Raw genomic sequence first — 14,509 nt, forward strand, 5'->3', positions numbered from 1 at the left:
GCTTGGGAATTTCAAATCTTAAAAAGCAACTGTAATGGCCTTTTACATTCATTTTTAAACTAGCATGTACAGTGTATATATATATATATATAAACTCTTGGCTTCTGAATTATATTCTTTGACTGGGAAAGAGAATGCTTGAACTATAAATTTTAAGACTTCCAAAGATAAAAAGATGAGTTCCAAGGATGGGAAGTGTCCTAGACTTTGTAATAAAGCTTCTGGATAGTGAACAACTCTATACCTTGAACATGGCAAAGACAGTTTGAGTATACTCAGCCAACTAGTATTTTTAGCAACAAGTCTGCCCAAAGGACAGTCCCACTATAAATGCTCAAGTCGCCTATGTCTAATGAGACAGACAACCCAGAGTCAGTATGATAGCATTCAAAGAAACGTTACGGACATTAGCGCATCTTGTATTTGGTGTCTGGACTGAAATTCCACAGTATGCATGCAAAATTTTCTGCATATATATATATATATATATATATATATTTTTTTTTTTTTTTGGTAGAAGTCACTACATGTCAATTTTGTCCAAAGATCCAATCACAGAAGCTAACTTTAAGGTTGAAGAAATTTGCAACCCTGCATCTCAGAATGTTACACCCAAATAGAAGAATGTGGGGTGAGGAATGGTGAGCCAGTTTTCAGACAGGTTGAAAATAGGAAAAGAAAAGAAATTGCTAGCTTTAGAACATTTAGGACTAATCATCTTGATTGCTGAAGATTTTGAGAAACACAACATAAATAGGAACATAGACTTTGGCTCAAAAGTTATCTAAAAAAAGGAATCAAAAGGGTTGTATGGACCATTAGCAAAATAACTTTGGGTACATATCAAGTCTTCCTTTTGCTTAGATGAAAAGAAGTTTAAACAAAGTTCAAATGAAATTCTTTGGGACAAAAGAAGAGATCAGTTGCACATTCTTATCAAAGAATCACCCATTAATTCATAAAATGGCTCTATTAAAGTTCAACACACACTAGTTGCAAGGTATTAAGTTACGTGTAGCTTCAGATCTGTGTTTGTATCTACGTAACTTACCTTGTGTCTCTATAGGTCTTGCAATGTGACAGCTCTGAAACTGGGAGACTGTTTACAATCATTCCTCTTACCATGTTAGGCATATCTATATTTGCCAAATTCAACCTTTTAAACATTTCTGCTCACAAATAACAAGACTAAATAACTCCTCCAGACAAGTGACGTAGGCTCTGTATATGAAGGAAAGGAGCTCTTTACTTATAAAAGTAACAAACACTAATCAAAACAAGTTTTAAAAGCCTCATTTCTGATACACAGCACTAACAAAAGATAAATTTTAACTGTTCAAAGGATTCAGCTACGAGTGGTTAATTTTTTTTTTTCCTACAACCTCCAGGTCACACACAAGGGTGGTTAAAGTTTTAATGGCATTATCTGCAGTACCTAACATTTAAATGTTAAAACAATCAAAATTGAAGTGGGCATTATTTTTACCAAGCCAAGACGCTATAGCAATGTAAATCCAAAATACTGCAGAATTAGGTTTAGGAGTTGTGGCCAACATCAATGCAGAGTCTAAAAAGGACCTTTCATGGGTAGTTGAACGAGTTTGTTTCTTAGTTCATCCCAGTATCTTATTCTGAGATGATCTTACACAGGGGCTGGGCAAGTAATGTGAATACATGAAATTGAATATGTATAGAAGACAACAGGGGATGTTGGGGCCTCTGGTGCAAATTTGATATGTGCCCTCTAAACAGCTGGTACACTGCTCTAAAATACTGCTACTATTTGAAATTTCAGGCCCAATATTTCTAGATCATTTGATTTTTCAAAACTTTTCAAGGAATCCAGACTTTTCTGTGAAACTGCTCAATTTTTCTAATGTTGGCATAATTAAACCACCACCACCTTATGTGAACCAAACTCAACATATTTATCATGGCAGCATTTAGCCTCTAGGTTGCCAGTTTGCCAACTAAGAACTAGTCTAATATTACCATTTTTATAAAGTAGAATCCAAATGCCAGACACATTGGTTCTCCCGCGGTTTGACTCTGGGTCTCCAGATTCCCAGGCTGTCAGAATCTTTGTCCTTAAAACGCACATGGTATAATTTCTTAACTCTTGGCTCTGCAAGTGTACTGTGTGAAAACTTGATGAATAGCTTATTGAGCCACTACAGGGCAAAAATCTGCTATCTTACTTGACCACCCTACATTCCAGAAGATGATTACAGATTTATTTCCTGTTACGAGATATTCTAGCCCTGTATTATGGTGGTATCAAAAAAGACAGCAAAATATGTGTGAGTTCACACTGTAATTTTTGAGAAATTAGTTCATTTACTAAACAGTATTTCTCACTCCCTCCCAGTGTCTGAATGGCATGCAGCAAAATGGAGAGCTTCTCATCACTGATAGGCAGCAGAATGAGATGTTGTGTGTCAGAGCTTGCCTTGTTTCCGAGAGATCAGAATCTTTATTGAAAGGGCTCCCTTTTTTGATTTCCGGATCAGACCCTGAGCAGTTGATAAAGGAGAATTACTTGGCCATTATCTGAAGTAGTTGTATTTCCACAAAGAGCTAGTGCTAAACAAGAGTTTATCTCTACAACAAGACTGATAGGATTCGTACAGATTATAATTCAATCAGACACCTGAAACAGGGCATATATTGGCCAGTGGGATATATGCAAACCTGTCCTCCAACCATAGCAAAATAAATATCTGGGGAATATTCATGTAGTCTGAATACAGGGAATAAATGTTAGAAAGTGCTGCTTTTAGTTGCTTTAGGCCATGCCTCTATATAATTCATAATATTTTTATATAAACGTAATCCTAACAAAATGCCACTAGTCCAAAGAGTCAACTATCTATGACCTTTGCAATTATTTGATAAAACATTCCCAAAGTGCCTAATGCACTTTTCAAAATGTATTTCTTAGAGTTTACAGCACTCTTATTAGTAGCTAACAGGTCTTACTATCCTCTTTGAATATTGGGTAAATAGAGGAGTACAGATTAAAGGTGAAGTTAAACTAAATTTATTTAAACATAAATCTTCAATCCTATTTAGAACATCAGCTTCTGATATCAGAACTATTTTTCATGACCAAAGGAGTGTAGGGTTTAAGGGTTTGATTCTGGAATCAGACAGCTTGGGGTTAGCCAGCATGCTGGCTTCATCGCGGACTTGCTATAAGACCTTGGACAAACTTCTGGACTCTCTGAGCCTAGTTTCCTCCATCTGCAGAGTAGGGATAATACTTGATTTGCAGAATGGCTGCAAAAATCTAATGAGATAATATGACAAAGTAAACAAGCATAGTACTTGGCCCATGGTAAGCAGGTGATAAATATTTCCTACCATTGTTCTTATTAACACAGAATGCCCCAAATTTAGTGAGTCAGGGGCCTTGGAATAAGTATGTACTGTTATATTCTATGACTGTGTTCCCACCAATATTGTAATCAGATATTAATTTCCTAACTACTATCTTTCTGTCTTTCTTCTTCCTAGTTCTTTCTTGATTTGTCACCACATCAATCAACTAGGAAAAGAAATGACGCTCTTGCCCTTATGAGGCCTTCCATAGCTTTTATCTTCATCTTTGGTAACAAAGAAGCTACTAGACAATTGCTAGAGGGGATGGTCAGCGCAGCCCTCTGCATAGACGCGAGCCTGACAAGGGCTAGGCCCTTTGTCCTTCAAACCTGGCAGAATGTAGGAGCTGTAACTTCCACATTTTGTTACCTGCAGTTAATTGCATTTAATTGAAGTGAGGTAAGTCAGATGTGATGGCAGAATTCCTCCCCATGTGCCTGTTTGGAAGTGCTCACTACTTGCAGATCCCCCTTCATCAAGTTCAGGAAGGGGATTCACTTACTAAAACAGTTTCCTAACCGGTCTCCTGTTTCTCTCCTTGACCCATCTGGTCTACTCGCAACCCAGCAACTGAAGTGACCCCTTCAGTATGTGGGTCAGATCCCATCCCCCTCACTCCATGTTCAAAACCCTCCATGGCTCTCCCACCTAATGCAGAGTAAAAGCCGAGGTCTTTCCAATGGCCTGCAAAGCCCTGCATGATCTGGCTCCAGGTTGCAGACTGTTAACTTCTCAGAAAGACAGCAAGGGAGCTCTCTGAGTTCTTTCTATGAGGGCACTAATCCCATTTATAAGGGCTCCACCCTCATCACCTGATCACCTCCCAAAGGCCCCACCTCCTCATACCATCACATTGAAGGTTAGGGTTTCAATATATGAATTTTGGGGGCACACAAATGTTTAGTCCATAACACATTGCAACCCTTACCTGCATTCCCAATTAGTACTCTACCAGGCACTTACTAGCTTCCAGCATCCTCTGTAATTGTCTTATTTATTATGTTTATTGTTTGTAGTCTACAGCAAGAGTGTAAGCTGCATTAAAATAAGTACTTTCATAAATGTTGTTCACTGTTATATCCTGAGTGCTTGGAAGAGTGCCTAGTGCCTAGCCAGTATATATATGTATCTATACTAGCCATGTATATATATGATGACATGATATATATACATATATATGTATATACAGACAAATGAATATATGGAGATATATATGTTCATGTATGAACATATGGAAGAATGAATGAATGAATGACTGGGGAGTAAATAAATGAACACATACACATCAGGCTTTTGGTTCCCAGCAACAACAGCCATCTCCATGAGAAGAGCAATTGGCCAGGGTGAGAACTAGTGGGAAGTGACTCATTTCCAGAGTACAATACCTCCCATTAACACCATGCAGATGCCAGCAGGTGTGCTGCTTTCTCCAAGTACCTATCTGAAAATGGACTGAAGATTTTGCTCAGTTTTCAACAAAAACTTCCAGGGGGCTTTCACAGAACTTCCGACCAAGCTAAAGTGTCATGTTTTAGGATGTCTGCAATCTGGTCCTGCATCATCCACTAATGAGTTTTGAGGCCCAGGGAAAGTCAATCAACTTCACTGGACCCAGCAAAGTCTATCATGACTAATTCTCCTTCCATCTTAAAACATCTCAGGATCTGGAAAAAGGCGAAAAAGAGTCAAGCCCTATTGACCACCCCTCTCCCTCCCTCAACCAATGATTTGTAAATAAACACCCCAATTACCCCAATTTTAATAATTCAACTTAACATGAAAACCAACTATCCTATCTGGCCCATCTCACAAAATGAATGAAATTAATAGTTAGGTGTGGCTCATCTAGAAATAGCTGTTCTAGCTCAGGTGATAAGCTGGGAGATGGTTCTAAAGCTATATTAATGCTTTTTTTTAAATTGAGAACCATAGCCCTGACCAAAGAAAACACCTTTCTACAGACAACTATAAAATAGCTATCATTCCTTGGCGATTATGAATAATGCTGCAATGAACACACGAGCTCAGATGCCTCTTTGAGATACTGATTTTATTTCCTTTGGATATGTACCCAGAAGTGGGGTTTCTGGATCATAAGGTAGTTCTATTTCCAGTTTTTTCAGAAACCTCTATAGTATTTTCCATATGGCTGTACCAACTTACATTTCCACCAATAGTATACAAGGGTGCCCTTCTCTCTACATCCTCACCAACAATATACAAATTCTTTCTCTTTTTTTTAATTTTAATTTTTTTTGGTAGAGATGAGGTCTCACTATGTTGCCCATGCTGGTCTCGGACTCTTGGGCTCAAGCAACCCTCCCAGCCTTGGTCTCCCACAGTACTGGGATAATAGACATGAGCCATCATGCCCAGCCAATATACAATTTTTATTTGTTGATTATATCTTAAAACAACTGGGAGAAAAAAAGTCAGGATACCAGTTTTCCTTGGGGTGGCAGTGATTGAGAGAGGGAGCGCAAGGGGGACTTCCAGGGTGCTGATAATGAACTGGGCGATAATAGCTATCATTCTCTACGTGTCATCTGCTGCAGCTTCTGGCAATTCAGGGTCACTGCTAAAATGCTAAATTGTTGACAATGTAGAAGTCCTTTGGAAACACAAAGATATCTTAACTCATGCCACCTCATCATATCCTGTCGAATCTGCAGGCCTCAGGGAAACTGAGCTCTCAAAAGTACCTGTTGCAACCAGGTTTTGTTCTAACAATATAATTTTCATTCATAAACCAATGATTTTGTCAGCATATTACCCAGTGCCTTCCAAATGCTGCAGAGGGAAGCAAAAGACACAATCCTTGCCCTCAGAGAGCAGACAGTCTTTTATAAGGAGCAAGAACAGCCCAGTGGTAGCAATAACAAAAGAAGCAGCAGAAAGGGTTCAGATGCTGAACTTAAAAGAAATTTCAGGCCAGGTGCAGTGGCTTGCACCTGAAATCCCAGTACTTTGGGAGGGCAAGGCAGGAGAATTGCTTGAGACGGGGAGTTCGAGACCAGCCTAGGCAAGAAAGTGAGACAAAAAAATAAATAAATTAGCTGGGCATAGTGGCGTGCACTTGTAGTCAGAGCTACTCAGAAGGCTGAGGCAGCAGGATCACTTGAGCTATGGTATTTAAGGCTACAGTGAGCTATCACGGTGCCACCACACTCCAGCCTGGAGGACAGAGCAAGACCCTGTCTCTAAAAGAAAATGTACTGAAGAGAAAGATTAGAGAAAAAAAAAAGCAGATGTAGAAAAGAAAAATGTTTACTATAGCAAGGACAAAAAACCAAACACTGCATGTTCTCACTCATAGGTGGGAATTGAACGATGAGAACACAAGGACACAGGAAGGGGAACATCACACTCTGGGGACTGTTGTGGGGTGGGGGGAGGGGGGAGGGATAGCATTAGGAGATATACCTAATGCTAAATGGCGAGTTAATGGGTGCAGCACACCAGCATGGCACATGTATACATATGTAACTAACCTGCACATTGTGCACATGTACCCTAAAACTTAAAGTATAATAATAAAATAAAAAAAAAATGAAATTACTGAAATTACTACCTCAAAATAAATATTTTCAACACAATTAGTATACATTATATCAGATATCCCCCACCAAGTTACTACGTGTATATTTTTTCCACAAAAATGAAAACATACTATATCTAATTTTAACCTCTTCAAAAGGCTTTACAAAGTCCTATTTTATTATTATTATTTTTTTTTTGTGAGACGGAGTCTCACTCTGTCACACAGGCTGGCGTGCAGTGACACTATCTCGGCTTACTGCAACCTCTGCCTCCCAAGTTCAAGCAATTCTCCTGCCTCAGCCTCTGGAGTAGTTGGAATTACAGGCAGCCACCACCACGCCCACCTAATTTTTTTGTATTTTTAGTAGAGACAGGGTTTCACCATGTTGGTCAGGCTGGTCTCAAACTCCTGACCTCAAGTGATCCACCTGCCTCAGCCTCCCAAAGTGCTGGGATTACAGGCGTGAGCCACCCTCGCACCCAGCCCCTACTACAATTGTTAATGCTTATCCATTTATAAATGCAGAGCTACATCATTTTAAATGTCTGCAGTGTCCCTTAAGTGACTCCCTATTGGTTAACTTCTACATACATCCTTATGTAGTTACCTAAATAAGTGACCTGATTTAGGACATATTCCTGCCTGTGAAAATAGGATGTCAAAAGTAAGGCGTTTGCTTTGGAAGGGGTGTGTGTGTGTGTGTGTGTGTGTGTGTGTGTGTGTGTGTATGCCAACTGCCCTTGAGTTAAGTTGGACCAGTGTTCATTCCATGAGCAGTGGGTACGAGTGTCCATTCTGGACGTTATAATTAAAAAAAAATCTTTGCCAGTCTACTAGGCAAGAAATGGTATCTATTGTTTTCTTGTGGATTTCTATTGTTAGTAAGAATAGCCTTTTAATACACCTTTATTGATAATTGATATTGCTTACTTTTTTGGTTGTAACCTTTTCCTTAACTCAATCTTGCTATTAGTAATTTCATGTTTTTCCTATTGATTTATAAAAATGCTTCATCTCTGAAGGCTACTAAATTCTTTGCTCATTTTATCATAAAATGAATATTTTTACTCAGTTATTTGCATTTTTACTTTATGTTTTTTGTTAAGAAGACATTTAAAACATGTATATAGTCAAGTCCATCAAAATTATATTTTATGGTGTATCCGTTTGTTGTCATATATCTCTCTTTAGGATTATCCAGTCATATTTATTTTCTCCCACTACTTTTATATGTTGAATCTTCATATTTACATCTATTATGCATTTAGAGGCCACAACTAAAACCTACTGTAAGTTTTTTAGAATCACATAAACTATATAAAATATGTTTACTTCCAAATAATTTTTCTTTTAAATTTGGAGATGAGCCTTATGGAAAAAAAAATCCCAATGGTTCTTTTCATTTCCAAAGATTGAGTGCTCCTATTAAATGACATGAAAATCTTGCTAGTTTTATGAGCTAACATTTTTCTATCTTTTTTGGTCACTGATTGTATTCGCTGTCTATATTCTGTCTTCTCCACTGGATTGGAAATGTCTGATGCATTAAAATAGTTACTTCTGCCCAAGACTGAGTACTTTGGGAATTCTCCATGAAATAGACATTACTGGATCCACACAGTTCAGCACAGTATTTGGCATACAGTAGGCTCTTGCTAATTCAGTAAATTTTGTGTGTTAGGCACATACAAAATCTCTGGAAAATGAGCAAGACAGTAAGGGGTTAAAAAGGTATTTTTAGAAGCATTAATATAACAACGACATGTGGGATGAACAGAAATTGAGAGAGAGGAAGGGGGGAAGGAGGGACGGAAGGACGGAAGGTAGAGGGAAGAAGAAAGAGTGAAAGAAAAGTAGATCAACACATAGGAGGGCCATTGTAAAGTCCAGGCTTCCACTGAATGGGCCCATACTAGGGAGGTAATTATAAAATTGGCAAGGGAAGGCCAAACCAATATAGCATTATAATCTTGCTGAAGGACTAAGTGAATAAAAGTTCCAAGGACAGAAACCAGGAAGGCTCCGCAGAGCAGCGACAGGGTTTGGTATGAAACACAGTAAACTCGGTGGTGGGACAGCCAATTAGAGCTGCCTCTTAGACTGTCAAAGATAAAGGACTGTGGCACATAGCTAAGTGGACTAGGGGAAACATGAAAGGAAAACAACCTTTGCAGAGTCCCTACTTGGTACCAGACACTGTATTAGGTATTTTACTTACAGAGTTAAAGTTTGTTTCAGAGTCACCCACACATCAGTGATAGACAGAGAATCACATAGAGCTTGGTTAGATCCTAGATCCATCCCTGCTAGCTATGTAGACGTTGGAATAGTTTACTCATTTTTTCTGTAAACCTTAGTTGCATCATTCAAGAAATTAGGGAAAGAATAATACCTAACTCAAAGAAGCAAAATAAATGATACAATTCATAAAATGTAAATACCATGGTGCCTAAAATAAAACACAATAAAAGGTCGTCAATTAGTGGGGGAAAAAAACAAAACAAAACAACAGAGAACTTAACAATTGGCTTTGGGGATGGTCCATATTAAGGGATAGAAGGAACATTTAGAGATCCTGAAAAGATAGATATTCAAGGAAATGGGAGAAAACCCTGAAAACAATATGTTCGGACATCATGGGGGCTAAGGGTTAAAGAAGGAGTTAATCAAATTTTGTCATGAGGATAGAAAAATGAACCATTTGGCCCTGTTTGTTCTTTATGTAAATAAAGCAAATTTGGATGGCACTACATACCCAAAGTTGGTCATCCATGCCTGGTGGGTTCTTTTTGATAAAAGCACCATAGTATGTAGCAATATTCCGGTGATGAGAATATTTCTTCAACATGTTAATTTCTTGTTTGATTTCTTCCTCTTCATCCTGTATGAGAACAATATAAAAATTCTGTCATGAAAATCTATTGTTGTTAGTAGGATTCTGTTCAACACCATCTAAATTTTTTCTTGTTTTTTCTTCCTTGTTGACAAATGAGCATAATTATTACATATGAGGGCAAAGAACAATTCTAAAACATAACACATTGGCTGTCCAAGAGACTCTTATTTTGTACAACAAACAAGCGTAGCACAATCTCTTGGAAAACAAAACAAAAACACCCAAAACAATCCCTCATCTCTTCACCTAGAAGAGATCAAGCTAGAAAGACTATTGAGAGAAAATTCACTGTAGGCCTCTGGGAACTACATCCATCAAGTAGCTATTACTGATTCTATCTGGTATAAGAAAGATTGAGGAAAGTGAAAGATATTAAAACCATGGGCTCTCAGATTTAAATTTTGTTAGGTTCATTTTCTTTGAAGGCTCCTTTCATTGAAGTACCTGACTGAAGATGATGAAAGTCAGATGGGAAAAGGAGCAAAGGTAAGTTCTCTAGATGTAAGGAAGTTCACAAAGCAGGAGTACCCACCTCACCTTCAGGAAACTCACCTTAGAAAGAAAGGGGGAAATGTGGTGGTGCTGAGGATGTAAAAAGAGACAACTCTCTTACACAGTTAGTTTCTTAATATTCAGGTTTCATTCACTGTGAATTTTGATTTGGAGTCCACCAACCTGGACCCTTTTCAGAGGTCCTGGCAGTGCTGGTGGAGACGGTGTGACCTCCCATAATTTTATTTTCTTGATGTGTATACACATTGGTTGGACTGCAGAAGTGTTTTATTGTTGAGGTTGGGGGAGAAAGTTTCTACCTCAGGATAATTTTTTAGATGCAGCAGTAAGCTATGACTGTCCTGGAGTGTAAGATGTGACATTACCATGACCTGAAAAACTACCCATGGTGTCCCCTGTCTGGACCCTCCTCCACTCCAACTGCACTGCCTCCTTCCAGTGTCTCTGCATTACTGGGACTTCCTGCAGTCTCTCGTGTGCTGTCTTCTTTTCCCCACCTCTTCTTCACATAAGCTCTACTCACCATTCCTGATTGAGTTTAATCGACATTCACCAGGGATCTCTTCCTTAATTCTCTCAGGCAATGTCAAGGCCCCCCACTGCATCTGATCATAGCCCCTACACTCCTTCACATACCTGCTGTATTTGTTGACATTGGTATGGAGGTATGTCCCATTATTCGACTCTCTTCTCCATATATTGTAAGCTCTCCTCTCCAGTTCTTCAGATCTCAGTTCTACAGTTCCTTCCCCAGCAAAGCTCCCTGATCTGCCCAATTTGGTTCTAGCCCCGTGAATCATCATGTATCTTTTCCTTTGTAGCACCTATCAGAATTGCCACCCACATTTATCATTTGATTAAGGTCTCTTCTCCTTATCAGTCCATAAGAATCGTAAACTCAGGAATCCTGCCTGTTTTGTTCTCTACAACATCCCTAGCACCAAGCAGTGCCTGTGAATAAATGCAACTAAAAGAACAAATGCTGCCCAGAGCAGCATTAGTGATGTTAGAAGGAACAGGTAAGAATAGAGTGAGGAGAGTAGTGAAGTGCTGACATTTGCTGACCATGCTTATTTACTAAAATAAGCTTTAGGAAAAAACAAAGGGGATTTGCAAACCTAGGAGAAGTAAAGCATGTTACATATCACATGGCTTAACTAAGCTGAAGACTAGGTAATCTCAAAATAGAATATATGCTTGGGATGCTGAGCTAAGGAGAAGCATGTGGCCAGAACAGTGGGGAAGGGAGTCAAGGGGCGAGACAGGGGAAGGCACACTGCTGACCACCTATTTTTCTCAGCAGCTATCAGAAACTCCCCACGCCTTCACTGCAGGTCGTGGAGAGAATGACCTTCGCCAGCCTTCAACTTGTTGAAGGGTCCCTACAGTGCACCTCCAATGTCTTACTATGGTGCACATTGGCTATTTTTAAACTTGCTGTATGGGGCCAAATAATTGTGGATGAATGTAGGATGTGAGCGGATGTACTTTGGGGAAGCCTAAATAGAAAGGGAGAAAAACGACCTGAGGGTTTCTGTGGGCAGCACAGCATCGACAGCTGCTTCCATTAAAAAGGCAACTACGTGAGGTAATAAAAGACATGGATCACTTTCCAACTGCAGCCTGTCAATCTTAGCATCAGTCATTCTTAGTGAGAAATCAGGCTGCTTCTACAAGTATTTACCACTTGCCTCCTGGATTCTTAGCAGGATAGTGGGTGATGTGGGAAAGACAGGGGAGGGGGGACTGCCTATAAAAAGCTCACCATGTCATTAAGAAAATAAGAGCTTATAAAACAGTTAAATAACAACAGAAGGCACTATGTAATTAAATCCAAAATAAATAGTACTGGAGGTCAGAACAAAGTCAGTACATTCTCCATCATTTTGCAAAGGTAAACTGAGGCAATATGACAATAAGGACAGCATATGCATTGAGTCTGGGATCAGAAAGATGAGGGTGGGCAGATGGGGTGCATGTTGAGTTTGGGTACCATTCCTTTCTGGCTGCAGGATCCCAAGAAAGCTGCCTATCTTTTTGGACCCTGAGTTTTCTCATTTATAATGAGATAAAGATATTATAAGTCTCAGCATTTTGTGGTACTTAGATAACGGATGTACGTTATAAAGTGTACTACAAAGTAAATGTTATTACTAATCTACATAACCAAAAAAATAAATAAATAAAAGGGCAGGAAGGCCAAAATGTAAATCACTTGAATTTTAGGTTTGAATTGCACTGTTTCCAAACACAATTATGGAACCACTGTAAGTCATGTTTAGGTAGTTCTAAAATATAAATCCTTGATCTTACGCAACTTTTTAAGTCAGCATGCAATTTAGCAGGCCTTTGGGGCTACTGTTTATCCAGATTTTTAGTCTAGGGCACAGATGGCAGTAAGTTATTCAGTGAAATAGGAAGGAAGACCCTCACTAGATGAGACAAGAACTCATTTAACCATGTCACAAATTGTTCGGCCTCTCACAATACGGCCCATCAAGGGAGATGAGTTACAATGCTTTCCAAAAACGCAAAGAGAGCAAGGGAGGCTAGAATTAAACTAAAAAGTTATAAGTTAAAAAGTTATAGCCCCATGAATCATCACGTATCTTTTCCTTTGTAGCACCTATCAGAATTGCCACCCACAGTGGCAGAATTGCCACTGAATGTGGCGAAAAGTAGGAGACAATTTATCATAAAGGATCACAGGCTGCGAGAATTTGAATAGCCTCTATTTGTAAATTATTTTGTAAATGTACTATTTCTAAATCTTAAGTATTAAGCACAAGGATCAAGCCCTCTGATAAACTAATGACCACTGGGCAATAATGAAAAATAAAGTAGTGGTACCGAATTATCACACATTTAAAAGAGTAACTTCAATAAGCCAAGTCCGGTACTCTAGGAAGAAGCATTACTTAAATCGGATGACTTCCAAATCCAGTCATATTCATTATGTTAACCTCAGCCATGGCATTTAAACTCTCCAAATGTCAGTCATTCTCAGCTATAAATAGGAATAAGAATACCGATATAAGCTACTTCTCAGGGCTTAGAAATGATTAAGTGCTTATTTAAATGTAGCTTTAGTATTAATATAAAGAAGATAATACTATTTCTCAAGATCACAGGATCTACTTATTGCTTAGTGTTTGTGGTAGACTGAAAAAGAAAATGGCCATGATATGTGTCCTACCTGCACCAAGAGGTGGAGTCCATTTCTCTTCTCCTTGAACCTGGGCTTAGCTACATGACTTGCTTTGGTCAAGGGGACATTAGCAAATCGGATGAAGCAGAGGCCCGAAAAGCAGTTGTGCCTTGAGACTGGCCCTCTCCTACTGCTTGCCAGAGAACCAACCCTTCAGCCCCCATGTGAGAAACCGGGATTGACCTTCTAGAAGATGAGAAATCATGGGAAGATAGGCAGTTTTCAAATGCAAGGAAATAGATAATTCCAGTTAATGCTTTTAAGCCACCGACCACCTCTGATGGCAACATGATTGTCACCATGTGGTCATAAAATATAGCCAAAGCCAAAACCTCATGTAATGTTTACTGTGTACCAGGAGGTATGTATAAACTATCTTAGTGAGCACTCAGAACAGCTATGAAGCTGGATCCTATTTTACAAATGAGTAAAATGAGTCTCAGAGAAGTTAAGTAACTTTCCCAAGTAACTTAACATTAAACCTCAGATTCAAGACCAGATTTGTCTGACTCCAAAGCCAGTATTCTTAATTCTTTACAGAAAACTACTAGTCAGATGAAGGGCAATTATCCATGGTGACCAAAACCAAAGTCGTTAATCGGAAGAGTTTAAGAGCATCTTAAGCCAGGGCAGAAGAGAACCCTGACTTTGGTCTTCCAATTAAAAGAGCTTGTTAGCATACAATAACATTTGCTTATGACTGATTTCAAGGAATAAAGAAGGGATTTTAAGTTGCATATTTATTACACAGGGGAACACACTTTAAGTACCTATGATACGCTAGGATTTAAAAATGGAATAAAACATTTAATATTCAGTATATGCTCTGTAATAAAGTCTGCCCAACATTTAACTCTCAATCCGTGGCAGAGGAATGAAACTATGCAATTCCTACAGCAAGTCTAAGAGACTAGTCAGGATAAAGTCTAGACAGAAGTATAAGGTGTATAGATTCATAAATGCCACTATC

The 14,509-nt window shown here is 38.8% G+C and overlaps 1 protein-coding gene across 5 annotated transcripts in view; it reads right to left on the reverse strand.

The window, feature by feature from the left end:
- The window catches only part of TNIK (TRAF2 and NCK interacting kinase), a 400,486-nt gene that overhangs the window by 141,855 nt on the left and 244,122 nt on the right, over positions 1-14,509 (reverse strand). For all 5 annotated transcript variants that reach the window (XM_054552986.2, XM_054552987.2, XM_024244766.3 and 2 more), the window contains one exon: positions 9,678-9,803. In XM_054552986.2, coding sequence (XP_054408961.2) covers positions 9,678-9,803 — 126 coding nt within the window. The remainder of the gene's footprint in view (positions 1-9,677; positions 9,804-14,509) is intronic.

Source organism: Pongo abelii, chromosome 2 (assembly GCF_028885655.2).
Source record: "Pongo abelii isolate AG06213 chromosome 2, NHGRI_mPonAbe1-v2.0_pri, whole genome shotgun sequence".
NCBI classification, from domain to species: domain Eukaryota; kingdom Metazoa; phylum Chordata; class Mammalia; order Primates; family Hominidae; genus Pongo; species Pongo abelii.